Genomic DNA, 21201 nt, shown 5'->3' with positions numbered 1-21201 from the left:
GACACATTTCCATAGGATGTTTTTTACTATAACCTAATATTTAAGTAAAATAATCTGTTATGTGCAACGATCTATAGGAAAGATAAGGGAATCAGGATTTATAAAGACCAAATACATGCTGGACACTGTGCCAAGCATCTTAGAGACATTATTTCATTTTATCCTCACAAGACCCCTGTGAGGAAGGTGGTAACTTCCCTCATTTGACATTTTAGAAAAAGAAAGAACATAAAATGAAATGATTGGCTCAAAAGGCACAAAGTTAGTATCAGTCTGAAGTCAGATTTTAATTCAGATATTCCTGACATCGGGCAGAATACTCTTTCTATTGTATCACCAAGCTGCCTCTAAGTAAGACTGCAGGTCTTAGTACTATGTCGCTATCCAAGAAGCTTATTGAAACATGAAAGGGTCTCTGATTCCAAGAATAACAGTATCTTCAATAAAATCAGGACCTCAATCTCAGAAAGACAGGGAGGAAAAGTGGAAGAGAAAAGAGATAGTTAAAAAAAGTGGGAGGAAGAGAAGAAAAGAAAAATAGAAGAATAGAAAAAAGGAAAGCAGGAAGGAAAGAATGGAAGAAGAAGAAATTAAAACTAAGAATCTGGGATCTAGTTGAGGTGATTGGTGATGAGGAGATTGGGAGAGGAAATTGTTTATAAAGTAATGAGCATTAATGCTCACACTCCTTTAACCTAACCCTCTTTTCTCTAGATGGGGGGAGGGAGTAAAGAGAGGAAAATGTTTAAGTGAATAGGATGAAAGGAAATAAACAATTAATGATCATACATGTAAAAGTGAATTGAATAATCTTACCCATGATATGGAAGATGATAACTGAATGAATTAGAAATCATAAACCAGCAATATATTTGTTTGATTGTTTTTATAACACTAGCATATTAACTAAGAATAAAAAGTCCTAGATTAAATTTTATTGTTTGTTTTTTTATAAAAATCAGGTCTCAGATCAGATATTAGATAAGACACAAAATTTACTTGATTAAAAAGATAAATAGGAAAAGTTAATTTTCCTGAAGATCAGAGGCAATGAATTATTTTTTTACCTTTATGCCCTGAGAAATGTATCACTAAAATACTTTTAAAAATCTAAATAACTGAGGAAAAAAGAGTAAAACTATAAAACCATAGTTGGAGTATCTCAGTTTGTCCAATTTTAAAAGTTATAGGGGCAGCTAGGTGGCGTAGTGGATGAAGCACCGGCCCTGGAGTCAGCAGTACCTGGGTTCAAATCTGGCCTCAGACACTTAATAATTACCTAGCTGTGTGGCCTTGGGCAAGCCACTTAACCCCATTTGCCTTACAAAAACCTAAACAAAAAAAGTTATGCCAATCTAACAAAAGAGGAAAGAAGATAAGGATCTGAATAGAAATTAGAAATGTTAAATATCATAGAACTCTAGTGAGTATTGAATAATCATATAAAGGAGTATATTTCTCAGCTGTCTGTCATCTTTGCAAAAATTAAACTTAGAGTATCAAAATAAGAAATAGACAATTTGAATAACCTATTGTCAAAAGATCCATTGATGACTTCCATAAATGAACTTCTAAGGATAAAATATCCCACAGTGTGATTTACCAAGGAATTCTATTAACTTTATAACATATTAATATTATAATAATGCAATGTATGAAAATAATTAAAATGATCAAATTCCTTCTATAATATAAACATGGTCTTCAAAAATCAATATAGACAAAATATACCCCAAAATCTGTACTGAAAACATTGAAAATCAATTGATATTTATTTATTTATTTATTCATTCATTTATTTATTTGCTTGTTTATTTATTAGCTAATTGACATTGACTAATCACATTCATTAAGCATCTACTATGTGCAATTAAATCTGGAGATGCAAAAAAGGAGACAAGAATACAAACAAATATTTACAAAGCAAGTATATACAAGATAAAAACATTAAAAGATGGAAGTCAGGGTGGCTAGATTGCTCAGTGGATAGAGCACTGGCCCTGGAGATAGGAGGACCTGAGTTCAGATCTGAATCTGGTTTCAGACACTTAATAATTACCTAGCTGTGTGATCCTGAGCAAGTCACTTCCAAAAACCTTGGCCTTCCAAAAACTAAAAAAAAAAAAAAACACACTCCAAAAGGTGGAAGTCATTACAATTAAGGATTGTGATAGGCTTCTTACAGAAAGTGGAATTTCAGGACAGATTTAAAGAAAATTAGGGAGATCAGAGCAAAGGATGAAGAGCATGCCAAGAATGGGACATAGCCAATGAAAATGCCAGGAAATTAAATGTGCTTTGTTTGTGTCACAGCCAAGAAGTCAGTCTCACTGAATTGAAGAATATGTGTAAAGAATATAAAACTTCAGAGGACTGGAAAAAGTAGGAAGGGGCTAGGTTATGAAGTCTTAGAAAGCCAAGCAGAGCATTTTATATTTGATACTGGAGACGAGGAAACAGTTGAATTTTATTTAGAATTGTGGTGAGTTGATTAGACTTTTAATTTCTGATCACTTTAGCAGTTGGATGGATGCTATGGATTATAGTGATAAGATACTTGAGGTAGACAGAACTAGCAGAAGATTATTGCAATAATCAAGGTGTGAGGTGATGAAGGCTTGCCTTAGAGTGTTGGTAAAGTCAGAGGAGAGAAGGGTATGTGAATAAGAGATGTTGCAAAAATGTAACCCACAGGGTTTGATCCAGCTTGGATAGAGCATGGGAGGAGGTATGAGAGATAATGTCCAGGATGACATTTCTGTTATAAGCTTGAGGGTCTGGGACAGGGGTGTTGCCTTCTATAGTAACAGGCAAGTTGGAGAAAGAGGGGGTTTAGAAAAATGATAATAAATTCTGTTTTGGATATATTGAACTAAATCTACATTTAGTGAAATGTCTAAAAGGCAGTTGAAGATGGGAGAGTAGAGGTACAGCACACAACTCTGGTCATAGGGTGTGATCTGAAGAAGCATTGAGACTAATGGAACAGTCAGATATTTAGGAGAAAAAAAGGAAAGGGTAGTATCCTAAAATCTAAAGAGAATCAAGGACTAGAATGTGATTGGCAATATTAAAAGCCGCAGAGAGGAGAATGAAGACTAAGAAATTTTGGTGGGGAGGGAAAAGAAACAGATTTGCCAAGGCATTGGAAATGTGGGATGAAGAAAAGGGAGAAGTCAAGAAAAATGTGGAGATTACTAATTAATCTGAATAAAAGAATGTCACTGCCTTCAGAAGAAATAAGAAAGTTTGAAGGAGAAGCAGTTTGGGAAGATAAGATACTAAATTCTGTTTTGTTCTCTTTGCATTTGGGGCATTATTTGTTCTGCAGAATAATCTTAGGCGGCAGGTGTTATTATTTTCATCATTTAAAAAAAGAAGAAATTAAAACAGATACAGATCAAAAAACAAAACTTGCCAGAACCACCTAGATGCTAGTTGGGAAGGATAATTATGCAGAGGTATTTTTTCCACTAAAAGAAAGAAAACACTTAAGCTTGTTTGAAGTGGGTAATGAACAAACCAGTACATAGTAAGAGGTTAAAGATTTTAAAAAAAAGAATTATTGAAAGAGAAATCTTTGACAGAAATTGGAGGGTCAAGACCTTTCTAAGATGAAGAGATTCCTCATTATCAGAGAAAAAAAGAGATAGAATGAGATATCAATGAGTTTTGAGATGCATAAAAAGGGGGGAAGAACTCATCAAATTTTCTCAGTTAAAGGTGAGATTTTCATTTGAGATATAGATGGAGACAGAGATGTGAGAGACCTAGTTTAGGACTAAGTGGTGTAGAAAAAAGGAGAACAATGTAATAAGAATTTACTAGAAGGCTGTTGCTTGAGTCAACTAATAGTAGTAGATAAGACTAGGGGGTGTAGAGTCTAGAAGACCTATTCAATCCAGCTTCAAATACTTAATGGCTGTGACCCTGAGTGAGCCAATCCTGTCTGCCTCAGTCTCATAATCTCTAAAATGAGTTGCAGGACATTACAAACCACTCCAGTATCTCTGCCAAAAAAAAACTCCAAATGGAGTCATGAAGAGGAGAATGTGACTGAAAACAATACAAGAGGATGCTGTGAAAGTCAGACACATTGGTATGCTCTCTCTTTGAAGGATAGGTTTGTGGACTAAAGGTCAAAAGCTTGTTGGACAGAGCCATGGGCACAAAAGTTAAACAGGTAGAGACAGGAAGGACAAAAATGCATATTGGCAGACAATAAGGACTTTTAAAAGAGTTAAGTCCAATAGAAAGAAAGGAAGATTATAAAGATTCCTGATAAAACTTCTGTGAAAGACATTTCAAAGACTCCAGTATAATGATAATGTAATGGGAACACTATTGAAATATAATTGGGGAATGCCTGAACAAATTACAGTGTATGATTGTGATGGAATACTACTAAGCTATAAAAAAAGATGAATTTGTTGATTTTAGAAAAACATTGATAGACTTGCATGAAATAATGAAAAGCAAAACAGAACCAAGAGAACATTGAGTAAAGTATAAGTAACATTGTTTTAAGGACAACTTTTGAATGAATAAGTCATTTTGACTATTATATATAGCCAATTAGCTACAAAGGGCATATGAAAGAAGATGCTATCTGTAAAGAATTGATAAAAAAGAAGTATTTATAGAATGATTTTATATTTATGTACATACATACTCACCATGGATAATACCTACACATATTTGTATCTAATGATAGCCAGCTCTAGAATGGGGAGGAGGGGAAAAATAAATTTACATGGCTAAGTTAATATATACTTTAAAAGAAATCAAGTTGAGCACAGTAGATCTGCAGTTTCATGTGCAGTCACCTCTTTTATTATACTATGCTATGGAAATGCTTGTTTTATTCCATAAATTAAGAATAAAATAAAAATTCAAAAAATAGAAATAAGACAGTGTGGTAGCTAAATCTCTTAGTACACTGGCAGCTTTCATTGTTTTTGGAACCTTTTCCAGGAGATATTTTCATGTCAGATGTAAGAACTTAAAAGTAAATAATTTGAGTTTGATAGAACAGTACTGATAAATTTCAAGTGATAATAGTTAAAGAAAATAGTAAAATTTTGTGGGCACTTTTCCATAGTTATCTTTCTAGCTGAGGTTTAGAGATAGAAGAAACCTTAGGAAACAAGAAGTCCAAAACTATATTTTCAAAGATTAGTAAACTGAAGTCTAGATGTGAAGTGACTTGTTCAAGATGACAAAGGTAACAGAGTTAAGATTTCAATCTAGTCTCTGAGTCTGTGATACAGTTCTCCTTCTGCACTGTTTCAAAATGTGACAAGGACAAGAAGTGCTCCATTACTGTAGGTGATCTGTCATAGTACCTGAGAGAAACTTTGTCAACTCCATTACCACTAGGGGTAGAACCACAGTATCAAGAATAATTACAATAATATATTTCCATATTATATAATTAATAGGAAAATATTATGTTTATGAGTTCTATTTTATGATAGCCACTGTACCAAGCACTTTAAAAATACTGTGCAATTTCTCCATTGAATAATGTAAAAGGTAAGCAAAAATTAAGCTTCATTATGTCAGAAGTAGTAGGTTACTCTTGGAAACCACCTTGGGATGAATGACTAGATAGAAGTGCCTATGATTACCTGATATTTCAGAGGAGCACTATATGTCATGATCTGTTCTGATAACTAAAATTCATAATATGATATCATCGCATTATAAAATTTGAAATGAGAAAGCTAAGGTAGCATTGAATAAGCTTTATTTAAGGTCAAACAATAAAATCAAATAGAAGGTCAAGTACTCAAAAACCATCCAACAATGACAAGGTATGTATAGTCAGTTGGTGAAGAGAGGTAAAATTTGCACTCACTAGTAGGAAATGTTGCCTTAGCACAATCAGACAGCATTAAAAAAATTGACACATCATACAATGATGAAATAGTTCTGCTTTAAACTTTTACATTCTGAAATATATATATATATATATAATACATTCAATAACTCAGTGATATACTCAAAGACATTCAAGACTTTCATAGTTACAGTATAAAGAATAAAAAGACACCTCCATCTATCTAAAATTTGCTGTTATTAGATTTCAATGTGTTTTCCTGTTCTTTCATTAAGGGATTAAATGAAGAGGAATAACCAAATGATTTCTTCAAAATCATTCATTAATTTGTGTCTGTCTCTCTTATCACTCCTCATTTCTAGATGATCAATAATTCAACCCCTCCTTTAATCAAGAACCCTGAAGCTTTTAGTCTCTCTAAGTTGCCCTTTCTTTCAACCTCTTCCTATTTAGCAAAGTCCCTTTTTAAGCTGAGACAAACAAAACTGGATACACAGTTTAGGACACACAATTGATTAATTTAAGGTCATTATCATAACTGTCTTGTGAGTTTTACTACCATGTTTTAAAATGTAGCACAGCATCTAATTAACCTTTTTAACTGCCCCACTCCATGGCAACAACATATTCATTGAGCCACCAACAGAGACATCTAGATCATTTTCCTGAATGTAGAACTCAATTTAAAGCTTAATAGTTTAAGAGCCTTCTAAAGAGTTTGCTGGGATAATTTTTAGAAACAGATCTAAAAATTGTCTCAAAGAAAAGACTGAGTGTCCTTGGACTTCTCTATTCTGAAAAAAAAAGAGTTTAGAAAGAGAATTGAGAAAGAGAAAGTCTGTCCTAAAATAGTTGTTTATATATTAAGTTATTTAACTATTTAGAATTTTCTGATTTTTCTCTTCTCTGATAATTTAATATTTGAGTGCATCTGAGATTTCAACAATTTTGGAAGTTTATTCAATGAATCATATTAAAACCTACCCATGCCTCCCCATCCTCTACAGCTCTTAACTGCATTCTTTTATAAATTTGCCAAGGGGAGATCATTCAACATATTTAGAAGCCTTCTTTTGCTTTCTTTTTTAAAAAATAAACTTTATTTATTTATTATTCCAGTTACAGGAAAACATTCAACACTCATTTTTGGCAGATTTTGAGTTCCACATTTTTCTATCTCCCTCTTTTCCCCATCCCCTTCCCTGGACAGTGAGCAATCGGTGATAGATTATATATTTATTACTATGTTAAACACTTTTCCATAGTAGTCATCTTGTGAAAGACAAATCAGAACAAAAGGGAGCAAAAAAAATGAGAGGGTAAAAAAAATCCCATAGAGCATAAAACAAATTTTTAAAATGGAAAATAGTATGCTTTGGTCTGCATTCAGACTCCATAATTCTTTCTTTGGACAGGGATAGTATTTTCCATCACAAGTCATTTAAAATTGTCTTTGATTATTGTACTGCTAAGGAAAGCTAAGACCATCATATTTGATCATCACATAATGTTCCTGCTGGTGTACAATGATCTCTTTTCTGCTCACTTCATTCTCTATTCATGTAAGTCTCCCCAGGTTTTTCTGAAGTCTATACTTTCATGATCTCTTATAGAGCAAAGAATTCCAACACATTTATATACCACAATATATTCAGTCATTTTCTACTTGATGGCCATCTCTTCAAATTCTTTGCCACTACAAAGAGAGCTGCTATAAATATTTTTGTACATGTGAGTCTTCTTTCCTTTTTATGATCTCTTTGCAATACAGACTTTGTAGTGGTATTGCTGGATCAAAGGGTACACACAGTTTTATTGCTCTTTGGATATAGTTATAAATTGCTTTCCAGAATGGTTGGATTAGTTCACAACTCCACCAATAGTGCATTAATATCTCAGTTTTCCACAATGATCATTTTCCTTTTATGCTATATTGGCTAATCTGATCTGTGTGTGACAGTGCTTCAGAATAGTTTTAATTTGCATTTCTCTAATGAATAATGGTTTATAGCAGTTTTCATATCTATAAATAGATTTTATTTCTTCATCATAAATGTTTATATCTTTTGAACATTTATCAATTAAGGAATGACTTTTATACCTATAAATATGACTCACTTCTCTATATTCTTCCTTTGTTTTCAAATGAAATATCAAAGGTACCAGAGGAATACGCTGGTTCTCCATTACTCTTCATCCTTGCCTAATGGCCATCCCATTTAACTTTTTATCACATATTTCCTTGAATATATCTTTTACTTTTCTTGTCCAACATGGTTATATGTGGCAGCCTGCTTACATTCATCATGTACATGATCATAAATCTCTCTACAATATCAATTTTAAGTGGTTTGGAGAATTTTCTATTCCATATTTTGCTAGCATGAAGTAGTAAGACTAGTAGAATATTCTAATGTTCTATCTCATAGGTCTTTGTTATTGTGGGAAAAATGGAGATCATAAAAATTGTCCTCAATTTTCCAAATTTTCTCATTTTTTTCAATTCAACTCTAGATCTGATTCTACACTTGCATATAAGCTTTATGCCTATACAAAAATATACATGAATTACAGTTGTTTGTACAAATATGCTCATATAAATTCAGAGTTCTGTATAAAGAAATAAACTCTACAGATTATCCATCCAACTACAGGTCATAATATGAAAAAAAAGTCATCAATTTTATATTTCTTACATAGATCTCTAAATGTTGCTATACTTGTAAGTAACTTTATGTTTCATTTAAGAATCTTTCTAGTGATTCAGAAAATAGTGAAATAAATACAATGAACTATCTGGAGGACTTCACTATTCACAGAGGAACACTACTCAACTTGAACTTCCTCTGAAACTCTTCCATCACCAGAGATGAACATCTTCCGTGAACAAGGCAAACATCTCCCAGTTTTACTCTTCATCTGATATTTATGATCATAGTGTTCCTGAATAGAATCACTATTGTTTATATGAATTTAGGAAATACTGAATTATTCTTTTGTGTGGATTAGAGTAATTTTTTGGAGAAGACATTCAATAATAAATAATAAAATAATTAGTAATAAAAAGTAAGAATAATAAATAGTTATGCAGAGTAAACCCTTCTTTTCTTTATACTCCAGTCAACTATAAGTGGCAAAGATATAGTCCCTTGCTAAATATTGCTTGCCAAAGGGCTTTGGTTACTTAGTAATATTTCCATTAATGATTTTCTTAATCTGTGAATAGAGATTAAACATAAATTTTTATCAATAGAAGAACAGGTATATTGGGTTTTGTTTTGTTTTGCTTTTTTCATTGATAAACTTGGAAATCACCCCACCAACACACACACAACACACACACACACATACACACAAACACAAACGCAGAGATACACAGTGAGCTTTAGTATTCTCTCCTTCAGATTCATTGCATAGCAACTTTTATTGTTTTTATAAGTGAATCTCCTATTAAACTCCTTACATAGATTTTGATCAGCTTGACTGCTTTTTCTGTCTTTGTCCTCTTTAGTACAAACTCTACATTCTCCTAAAAGCATATCTTGGACTATAATGTTACCATCATGTCAGGGCAAAAATAACTTAATAGTAGGAAAGATTTGTTCTTTTATTGTAGTATCATTCGTTTCTATATATTCAGAGGCAGTTTAGTAGTGAAAAAAAGGGTTGTATTTGCAGGTAGATAATTAAATTTCAGTTCTGGAGTTGATATTTTCTAATTGTATAAGCATAAGCAATTAACTTCTTGAAACCTCAATTTACTCACCTTGAACTTGGAATGATAAACTTGTACTATTTACTTTGTCAAGACATTGTGAAGAAAGTCTTTTACAAATGGCAAAAAAGTAGGTATGACTTGTTATTATTAAATAATTTAAATATATATTAAATCCAAGATCAGAACATCAGGGCCTGACAAATTAGTTGTTTCTTTGAAATTACAAAGGAGAGGTGGCACAGTGGACCCTGTTGTTTAGTTGCCTGACAAATTAGTTGTTTCTTTGAAATTACAAAGGAGCTAGGTGGCACAGTGGACCCTGGAGTCAGGAGGACCTGAGTTCAAAAATGAACTCAGACCCAGATGTGTGTGACCCTTGGGCAAGTCATGTGACCCCACTGCCTTGAAAAAAATTTTAAAAAGTAATAACAAGGGAGAGTAGTACGGCTGGCAGAGGAAGAAAGATTTTTTATTATTCTATGGAATAACTTTATCTTGTCTTTATTCTATTCCCATTCCCAAGAACTCAGTATGCAAATGGTCAAAATCTAAAAATCTAAAAGGAAGAGAGGTCTAATGTGACCTAGTTTTGAAAACAAAAGTTCCAAGTCAAGAGGAGGTGAGAGAGAAAGAACAGAGCAAAAATGAACAGCATGAATATATGAGCATTGGGATTGCACTTATTCAAAAACAGCAAACTAAAATCATATCATTAGACGACAGCTTTTTAGTAATGCTGTTCCTTATTGCCCAACTTCTTAAAAATCACAGTAAATGTGTAATATAAGTCAGCTAGTGAAAAGCTTAAAAATATTTCTACATCATAAACCTTCATTCTTACTGTGAGCAATTTGATACAACTAAACATCACTCAACCTGTCACTTATTCATTCATCATTTAGAAAAATAATATGCACATCTTGCTCTTATACAGAAAATTCTGCTAAGTGAGCCAAAAAGTAAGATAAGATATAGCCTCTTCCTTCATGAAGTTTATGATTCTGTGGGCACCTATAAGTGTAAGTCAATGTTTTAGGTGCTGGAAGAAACACAACAATACTTAATATCTTACAAGATATAGAGGAAAATCTGTCTAGGGATAACTAGAGCACAAAATCAACTATCAACTCAGAGAGAAAATTACAAGAAAATTACTCAATTACATTTGAGTAATGCTGATATAAGAAAAAGAAAACTTGATTTGAAATCAGAGGATATACATTTGGACGACCAATGGAATTTTAGCAGTAGGATCTAAGCTCACTAATTTTGTCATTAACTATACAATGTTGGGCAAGTCATTTAAACTCCATACTTCTCAGTTTTTTTTCATAAAAAAAAAGAGTTGTCCTAGAGATCTTGACAGATATTTTCCACCTCTAAACCTATAATTCTTCATTTCCTCACTCGGAAGAGGGTTATTGACTTGAACTACTTCCCTTATAAGATTTCTAAATGTGTTTTGCTGTTGTTGAGTCATTTTCAGTCATATATGACTCTTCATGACCCCATTTCTTGACAAAAATAATAGAACAATATGCCATTTCCTTCTCCATCTTATTTTACAAATAAGAAAACTGAGCCAAATAGTTAGTTGCCCAGGTTCACACACTTTGTAAGTTTCTAAGACCATATTTGAATTCAACATTAGTCTTCATGATTCCAGGTCTGACATTTTATTCATTATGCCTCCTAGTTGTGCCCTTAGGAGTTCAATGCTTTCTAATCTGTAAAGTACTATAAATTATATGACACACTAATATTATTATTATCTAAGAAATAGGCAAAGTATTTCTTGGCCTAGCATGTCAAACAATCAGACAGTGTTAGCTACACAAAATAGAGACATCAGTATTTCAAGGAAATCCCATTAACAATTATTATTCAGTGTTTATGTACATGTATGTATATGCTTCTGTGTGTCCATGTTTTTCCCTCAATAGAATTTGTCCTTGAACTGTTAGAATCTAGTACAGTATTTAGCATATATTAGGTGCTTGATAAAGTCTTTTTGATTTATATAAATAGGATATTATGAAAGGAGCAAAGTAAGGCATAGACCTATTAAGGAATAATCTGTTGCCTCCACTGTTAAAAATTTTGGTGATGATCAGAAACTAAAGAACAAAATTTGAGATCAAATAAAATTTTTCCCATTTTTCACTTTTTCAATTTTATTTTTTAAACTATATCTGTTTTAGGCTGAAGATTAAACATAACTAGAAAAAACAAAGATAAAAATAGTATTCTCAGTTTCAATCAAGTTAATACAAGAGAAATTTACCAAGCACTCATCATGCTTTAGGAATTGTGCTAAGGTTATAAGGTTATAAGGACAAAGTGAAAAACAATCACTAAACCCACAAAGTCTATGGATTATTAAGGGACTTGAGTACTGGTTCTCTGATTTCTTCATAATTTTTGTTTTGGTCTTGGGAAGATGATAGTTTCAAAGGTACCCTAAGATCACCTCCAAATAATACCAAGTAAGAACCCAACATAAAAAAACAACAACTCAGAAATGACAGAAGAATAAAGATGAAGGAACTAACCGTAAGAAAACTCATATTTATCATCATCATCATCATCCTCCTCCACATCATCGTTGTTGCTTAGTCATTCAGTCAGTCATGTCTGACTCTTTGTGACTCTAAGGACCATAGAAGGCTAAACCCTTCTAACCTCTTCATCTACTGAAGTCTGTCCAAGATCATGTTTCTTATTTCCATGGTAACACCTAACCATCTTATCTTCTGCCATTCCCCTTTCCTTTTGCATTCAATGCTTTTCCAATAAAAGGTTTCATATAATTATTAGTCAATATTTATATTGTACTTTAAGATTTCAAAGAACCTTACATATAATATTTTCTGTACTATCCAAATCCCTGAATTTCCTCCATGTGTTACAGCCTCTCCTTCAGAGTAGCTTTGCAGTCCTTGTGCCTAATGAAACTTTGGGCAATGACTATTTGAAGTAACTCCTTTGGAAAGTATTGTAGAATCTCCAAGCATTATCAGGACCATTAAAGAAGACAGTTCAAGAACAAAGGAAGAGAGCTAATCTGGAGTGATCTGAAAAATGGGCAAATAACTGGAGGATAGAGACTATCAAAATTTAGCTGTGACTATAGCTTTTTAATGTAACATAAGAAGAAAAAGATAGCCAGCAAGTGTTGTGAGAGAGTTGTGGAAAAAAATACTAAAGCAAAATGCAAAGGCTTCTGGGAATATCCTGCTTACTATGGATGGGCCCTTTCCTGATCCAACCACAGGAAAGACATCTCAGATTAGTAGGACTAGTAAAAAATGAAATATTTCCAGCTACAGAGCATACTTGTAGTCTCCCTATAGTGTAATCTCTCTCAACTAGTCACCCTCACTCCCTAAGTATCTAAAGTTTAGATAATTTTGGTGGTTTGAGAGGATAGAGAACAGGAAGGAAGAATGAAGGAAAGGTCATTATGATATTAGGATTTCAGAAGAGAAAGTATGGTCAGTAAGAAGCACAATTTCCTAAAGAGCATCACAGAAAAATCAAGTAATTTCTATAGATAGACATGTTTCTTGAGGAAAAGTTATGAAATTTTTAGAAAAGCATAAAAAGTAAGTTAATGTCTCAATCAATTAGCAATTTGCAAAAAAATGAAATTGATTCAAAAATCTTCTGAGGGAGTTGAATTACCATAATTACCATAAATTCTGCAAAGATCTTTTAAATTATGAAGAAGTCACTCTAAGAATCTGTAGCAGAATTCAGAAAAAGGATCAAAGAATTAATGATTTTTTAAAAAATTGACAACAATTGAACCTTGAGGGAGAAATGAGGATTTTAAAGAATGATTCTTCATAATAGTATTCTCTAAAAAAAAAATGACAGAACTGGAAAACAAAAATAAAAGGAAAAATAATGAAGCTTTTTTATTAATTTAGAAGAGAACTAGCAAAATAAGAATTTGTAACATGCAAATAAAAATGGAACTGAATAATTTAGTGACTGTAGACCTTTTAGAAAAATAAAATGAATGTGAAAGTCTTAGTTTCATTTTCTCAGAAATAGAGAAAAATTTTATGGATGCACTGAAAGAAAGCAATTATAGTGAAAGTGAAGAGTATACAAAGAACACCAACAGTGTTCTTTTTAAAAAAAAAGATAAATATAAAAAAATATTCCCAAAGAGCATGAAAAGGGAAAAGCCTTCCAAGTTTAATACATTAAGGAATAATATAGTCAGATTTCAGAAATTCAAAAAGAACGCACAATTGTTGGTAGTGAGAGGAGGAGGAGGAGGGAGAAAGTCTTCAAAAACTTCAAAGTAAAGAAAGCCAAGGAGAATAGCATAATATAATTTCCTGAGTGCAAATAATCAGAGGGAAAATTAAAATTAGCATTCTGAAGAGATAGTTTGTCACTACAAAAAAGCACATCTTTCAAATTTAAGCCTATAGATCAAAGGAAATAATTGGATATTCAGTAAAAGAAAGAATTAAAATCACTCTTCAAAAGATTCCAGATGTGAGTTAGATATCCAATATGCAAATTGATTAAAAAGCAAGCAGTTAAATACTTTCAGATAGTACTGTAAAACTAAGAAATGAAATGTTTGTTTTCATAGAGGTAGGCATGGACAAAGTGATGAATGTGGAGAGAGTTGTTTTGTTTTTTATTTGTTTTTCTTTCATCTTTGAAAAAAAAATTCAGTGGTACAAAGAACCTAAGGAATAAACAATACGATTATGAAAATTATAAAGATATTAGACAGAAGTGAATTAATATTTCAAAGGAAATGCACATTTCTTGATTACTCAGTATTATATTTTGTGAGATAATCAAGAATATTGCCTTTCAGATGAAGACATGAAAGGTTGTGGTGCATAATAACTGATCAGGACAGAAGAAGAAAGAATGATTAGAGATTTTCAATTTTGCTCCATTCTTTTAGGCTGGTGAGAGATTAAGATAGAACACTAGAAAAATATCTCAAAAGAAAGAGTTAGTATTGTATAATAATAATAATAATAATAATAATATTTTCCTTCATTTTCAAAGAAGACCACAACATCAGGAAGGTGATGCCATGACAAGTACATGAATTGAATTTGAGTAAATGGGGAGCTGTGCTAAGTCACCAACCTCACTTTCTCCTCCAGAACTATCTGAATCCAATGTCTAGATATGAATCAGGATGACTGCAGATGGTCCTGGATATGAGGCAATCAGAGTTAAGTGACTTGGCCAAGGTCACACTGAGTGGCAAATGCATGAGGCTGCATTTGAACTCCTGTCCTTCTGACTACAAGGCCAGTGCTTTACCCACTGTGTCACCTAGCTGCCCCTAGTGCTATAAATAGTCATCAGATACAGTTATGATATCATTAGACTTCCCTATGAACACCTGAGGAAGGAAGATGCATTTGGCAATTAAATCTCTTGATGTCATCTGGACACTTACATGCATTGGGTTCTTCACAGATGTGTTTTAATACTAACTTCCACTACATGACAGGAAATATTTGGGAAAGAAGGAGCATAATTCAAAATAAAAGATTGTTTAGAGCATCATAGATTCCAAGGGAGGGCTTCAAATCATCATATTGGAAAAACCAAAGGAAAATAAAAAATTAAAAAGTCAAGTCCCAAGATATCAGGGTTATAAAACATTGTCTACTGGACCACCTACCTCCATCAATGACTGGAATTTCTAGGAATGGTGCATCACAGGAAAAACAAATGAGAAAGGGGTTAAATCAAAACAAAATTTTGCGAAAAGGATCATTAGGAATTAATGTCACTGATTTAAAAAAAGGAATGAAGATTGAAAGACATGGTAAGTTAGATAACTTTTATTGTAGCTGGGAAATACAAAAACAAAACAAATAAAAGTCAATGAGAACAATAAAATAAAAATCAAGGAGAGCTAGAACATATAGCATTAGGTTAAATTCATTGGAAGAAAGAGCTAAATTCAGATTAGTGAAAACAAAATGAGAGTGTTTTTTTCTCTTTTATTTATCTCCTTTAAAAGGCAAATTGTATACCACAAATTTAATCACACTCATATATTTAATGGAAGAAAATACAAAACCTAACAATTATAACCCTAAATGCAGTTACATACCCCATTTGCAAAAAAAAAAAGTATAGAACAAAAAAGCATGAAACAAAAATGATTTGCTGCATATAAGAACATCTGAAACAGATACCTATGTATAGAGTGTAAACAGTGTTAAAAAATTATTATGCTTAAAGTGACTCAAAAAAACAGGAATTACAATCATGACATCAAAGATGACAATAAACATTGTTAAAATCAAGAAAGATATTTCAGGAGCTGACATTATTCTTATGGCCACTATAGTGAATTAAAAAACTATATGTAAGTACACAGTGGCTAATTCTTAAAATAAAAATTAAGCAAATTATAAGAAGACATTGTTAGTAATAACAAATTTTAAAATGGCTTGTTGAGTAATATGGCAAATACTTATTTGAAGCAACACCTGGACTCTAAATTCAGTTCTTCATCTACTACCAATATTACTACTACTACTACTACTACAAGTTTACATATATAAACATATATGCATGTATGTATATGCATATCATATATTTGCAGGATAATAAAAGATATTTATGCATACCTTTTATATATTAACTCATTTGATATAACTATATAAAGTATAAACTACAATAATTATTATTAGTCCTATTTTTGTCCCAATTGAAAAAACTGAGGGGACTTTCCTATGATCACATACTTAATGTATCAGTTTCAGAATTTGAATCTATGGTTCCCTGAACACATATCCAACTTTATAGGCACTATGCCATGTAACTTCTTCATCCTTCTTCATACTAGTTCTAAAAGTTCTTTCAGATCAAGTTCAAGTCATCTTTGGATGTTTCAGTCCATTTTGATCTTTCTCTGCTGAAGTCTTTGAGAAAGTGTTGGTAGTAAATAATTTTGCACCTGACAGTATAGTCCTTAAATCGTTTTGTAGCTATCTCTTCTGCAATGGTCTTGTCTTTGTGAATATTGTGAATTGCAAATTTCATGAAGGCAGAAAAACATACCTTATGCTTCACTTTAATTTAATGCTTATCCTTCATTTTCATGACATCAGGGAGGTGATGCCATGACAAGCACATATATTGGATTTGAGTTGGGGGAGGGGCTGTACTAAGTCACCAGCCTCACTTTCTCCTCTGGAGTCATCTGGGTCCAAAGGACAGATATGGATCAGGATGACTTGAGATGGCCCTTGATGTGCGGCAATCGGGGTTAACTGACTTGCCCAAGGTCACATAGCTAGTAAATAGCAAGTGTCTGAGACCAGATTCGAACTCCCTTCCTCCTGAATCCAAGGCCAGTGCTCTATCCACTGTGCCACCTTGCTGACCTCATGCTTCTCTTATGTCCCTTATAGCACCTAACAAAAATTTGGAAACAGTAGGTTCTGAAAAAAATACCAATTAATTTGGAATATTGTTGTAATGATTTATAGCTCCTGTCTGATCTATTCAAAATTTCATTAAATTTAGTTTCCACCTTTTATCATAGGAGCCTCCAAAAATATGTATATGTGTATATAATATATGCAGCTATAGATATAGATATTTATTGCTGTTTACTCAGCATAACTGTCCTTTTCATTTTCTGAGCCTCTCAATTGCTCAACAGATCAGGAAATAAATAATCTACTTTAGTAAAAAGCACTTCAGTGTTATATTTGGGTACCAAATTGCTTGTTGAAAAAAATCCCAATGCAGCATCATTTAATCCCCCAGTGCTCATATTAAATCTCTCTCTCTGTTCTTGTCCTCTAGCAGGAAAAATATTCAATCTGCTTAGCTAGTACCTTGGTAAGGTAGGGAGGGGGATGGGTGAACACTAGATTGCAGAAGGATGTAGCCTAATGAATTGACTTTACAAACTCAAAGGAAAAATATAGTTCTGATAGTTGACTAGCACATTGAAAGGAATACCAACATCAGCAGCAGTAAGTCTTTGCATCAGAGAAATCACCCTAAACTGAAAAAGAGGAAACTACTCAGTGATAATTGCAAGCTTTTGCACAAAAATCTTTTCAATCAAAGTTCCAATTTCAATTCATTAAGAACTCATGTCCAAATTGACAGATGAAACTGCTATTGGGTTTTAGTAGAGTTGAAAATGAAAGTGCTTTTATCAGAGTACAAATGTAAAATGTCAGAGTCTCTCTTCACATGGTTATGCCTACTAGTTAACTCATTAACATTAACAGAAGCTATAGGGCATACCTGCATGTGCCACAGAAGACAGGAGAAAGTCAAATATTTTTACTCAGGCATTAGCAATACATGTTCAATTTTATTCATGACACAGTTAAAGTTTGCCTGAAATATCCTTTACTTAATTATATTCCGTTTACAGAAAATAGTCATAATATTGGCCCTTAAAACACTTTATGCTCATGGTGATCAAAAGAAAAACACTTTCAACAACATATCAGTAGGCACTGGAAGACTATGACATAAATATGATAGAAGTTTTAAAAGTACTTTTAGAGGAAAATATGTATATATGTATATATACATATATATGGCAATCTATTTCTTGTTACTTTGAGGGTGCAAAGACATGAAAATACTATCCTAATATGTCTTCCATTTTACTATTATTTTTTGTAAAAGGTTTAAGATGCAGCAATTTTGTAGCTTCAAAAATAGTTTGAAATGTGACACTTTCATAAATTTCATCTTAGTGAAGAGCATATCAGAAATGCTTATGAAAAGCTTTCCCTGCCCCTCCCCTCCCCAACATGAATCAATCTGCAGAATTTGGCACAGACATCACTTTCAGGTCTCTTTCTTTTTTATGCTTCAAGAGGAGTGGTGCAAGGGTAAAAGTCCACAGTCAAGGAGAAGTGTAGGATCAAACTTGAAAGTCTAGGCAGTTTTGTAATCTAATGGAAAACCCCCAAGCTGTCAGGCAATCAAACTTGAGAAGTACACAATACTAAGATGACCTTCACATTGATTAATGAATTCTCCTTTGTATCTTGTCTGATAGTATTTATTACTCATAAAACAATCCCTGTGTAATCTCCCACCCCCACAGAGGTCATTCATTTTTATTTCTTTTTATCAAGAGGAAAAGTTTCCCAGAGTTAATCCAGTATTTAAATCACTTTAAAATTATTCCAGAGGTTGGGAGATAAACTAGAGAATGCTAGGTTTCCTGTACACCTGTATTCAAAGTAACAGATCATTTTCATTCATCTGGCACCTTCCTCAATTTTGTTATTTGCCAAAAAATATATATATAAAAATGGAAGGAAGCAACAAAAGCAAAATATCAAGGTTACTTACAGCACTTGATAAAATGATAGTGAGACATATTTCCATTTCAGACAGTAATCTTGCTACATGTTCCAGCATCCTCTTCTGCTACAATAGTCGTTCCCCACAAACTGCATAATTTAGAGCCCTTCCTCAGGTAACCAGTCTACCTCAGGATGCATTATTGAATGGAGCTCCTATTCCATGATCTTGCACACACACAAAAAAAAATGTAAAAAAAAAAGCTTCAAACTCATCCTCATGCAGCAGCTGGAGTTCGATAAAGCTCTCTATGTGCCTTGAACCGTGGCTGCTGCACGTGCTATTGTAGCATCGCTGATTGACACAGCTCCTAATCCCACATCCCCAGGAATAGTAAGATTTAATTGGTGTGCACTCGCAGCCACATTGTTGGAGGCTGAGGTGTGCTGCTGCACTGCGGCGCCCACCGTCCTGCCGCTTAATGGCTTTTCAATAGCTTCCAAATGGCAGCAAACTAAGCTCGATGAGTGGGCTGAAGCGAAGGCGCAAGAAGAAGGGATCTTCAAGCTTGTTTGTGCAGATTGTCTGGAAGCCAAATGTGACCGGATTCTTCGCTAGTGGTAAAAGCTGGGTATTTTTAGTTGCCACCAGTTGCTGTGTGAATAGGAAACTGATAGCAGGCGCTCAAAATAACTACCTTTTAGCATCAGAGATCATTTCATTTGTCTGGTCTACTGAAAGAATCAAGCAATAGCTCACAGTCATCCCCACACTCCCCAAGTCCCCATGTGGAATCAAAAATGAAAAACAAAGCACATAGTTTGCATATTCTAAATAATTATTGATTTACTCTCTGTAGAAATGAAAAGCATTTAAGCATTTGTCTGTGAGAACTCTTACTAGCAGAATTGGAATTCAGAAGGAAAGAACAGTAAGATTTACATAAATTCAATCTCAAATTAAAAATTATGTGCAGTCATAGTGTAAAAAGCTATATTAGCCACAAAAATATGGCACAGAATCTATTTGATTTACATATGTTCATTTGAATCCAGTAAATTCATTTTCTGTATGCTGTTGATAGAGAACAAGTTGCTATGTTCCAAAAATCATGCTTTGGATTTTAAGGACATTGGAAAGGCAAGCCTGCAGTGGATGTTAAGCAATGACACCACCACTGTAGAAACTGCATTTCCTTACTAAGCAAAAGAAAAGGAAGGAATTGCTACTTTCACAGCAGAACTCAGACAAGAATGAACCGCTAATGAGTAATTTTGCAATCACATAACAAGTTTACACAACCTAGATTTATTAAAAACAGAAGTGAAGGGCAAAAGTATTGCTCTTTCTTTGATTAGAGGATAGATATCTTAGCTATTGACCTGAATACGGATCCTTAGCAAATGAATGTACTGATTAGTCACATGACATGTGACTGACTAAAACAGTATCTTTATCTGCTGTCTTTCACAAATTTAACCTTCTTTGACCACACGTTTTTCCTCAAACATTAGGTAAAAGAAATCTTTGTTGTCTTTTTTCAGTCTTGTCTGACTTTTCATGACCCCATTAGAGATTTTCTTGGCAAAGATCCTGAAGTGGTTTGCCATTTTCTTCTCTGGCTCATTTTACATATGAGGAAATTGTTGCAAGGTTAAGTGACTTGCCCAGGGTCACACAGCTAGTAAGTGTCTGACGTCAAATTTGAACTCATGAGTCTTCCTGACTCCAGACTCTGCACTCTCTCTATCCACTGAATCACCTAGCATCTCCCCAGAAGAAATCTAGTTCACACTAATAATTATTCATTTATAAGTCAAATATAAAGTACTATTCTTGAGGTATTAGCTTAAGTACCATTAGGAAATACAAAGTTAAATAAGCCTATACTATTTAAAAAGTCTCACAATTGGACTCTCTTTATTATCAATCCACATGGTTACCAAAACAATTTTCTTAAATAATCTAGTCTGACCATGTCACTCTATCAGTAACAATATCTCCCTATTACTCAAGGAAAAAATACTCATTCTCTTTGACATATAAAGCCTTTCACAATATGATCCAACATATTTTCCAGCCTTCCTTACACATTTCTACTTTTCCCATACTCCAAAAAGGATGCTACCTTAGCATCCTTCACATCAAGAATCTGGTTCCTATCTACATACTTTTGTATTCTCTATCTGCCAGATCAGGAATTCATTTACTAAATGGTGTTTCTCAGAATCCACAGAGGCCAGAAAAAAAATACAGTTCAAAAAATATAGTCTAAATCAAGTCATTCATAACTTGAATTCCTGTTCATCTAGGGATTCTTTCCCTAGCAAATGTACCA

General features: G+C 33.2%; 1 protein-coding gene across 1 annotated transcript in view; it reads right to left on the bottom strand.

The window, feature by feature from the left end:
* The window catches only part of MYO16 (myosin XVI), an 851952-nt gene extending 832537 nt beyond the window's left edge, over positions 1 to 19415 (bottom strand). Inside the window, exon 1 of the mRNA XM_074192022.1 lies at positions 18912 to 19415. Within this exon, the coding sequence (XP_074048123.1) occupies positions 18912 to 18939 (28 nt within the window). The 5' untranslated portion in view covers positions 18940 to 19415. The remainder of the gene's footprint in view (positions 1 to 18911) is intronic.
* Between the last annotated feature and the right edge of the window lie 1786 nt (positions 19416 to 21201).

This window comes from Macrotis lagotis, chromosome 6, assembly GCF_037893015.1.
Source record: "Macrotis lagotis isolate mMagLag1 chromosome 6, bilby.v1.9.chrom.fasta, whole genome shotgun sequence".
NCBI classification, from domain to species: Eukaryota; Metazoa; Chordata; class Mammalia; order Peramelemorphia; family Peramelidae; genus Macrotis; species Macrotis lagotis.
This window is presented reverse-complemented; position numbering and strand designations above follow the sequence as displayed.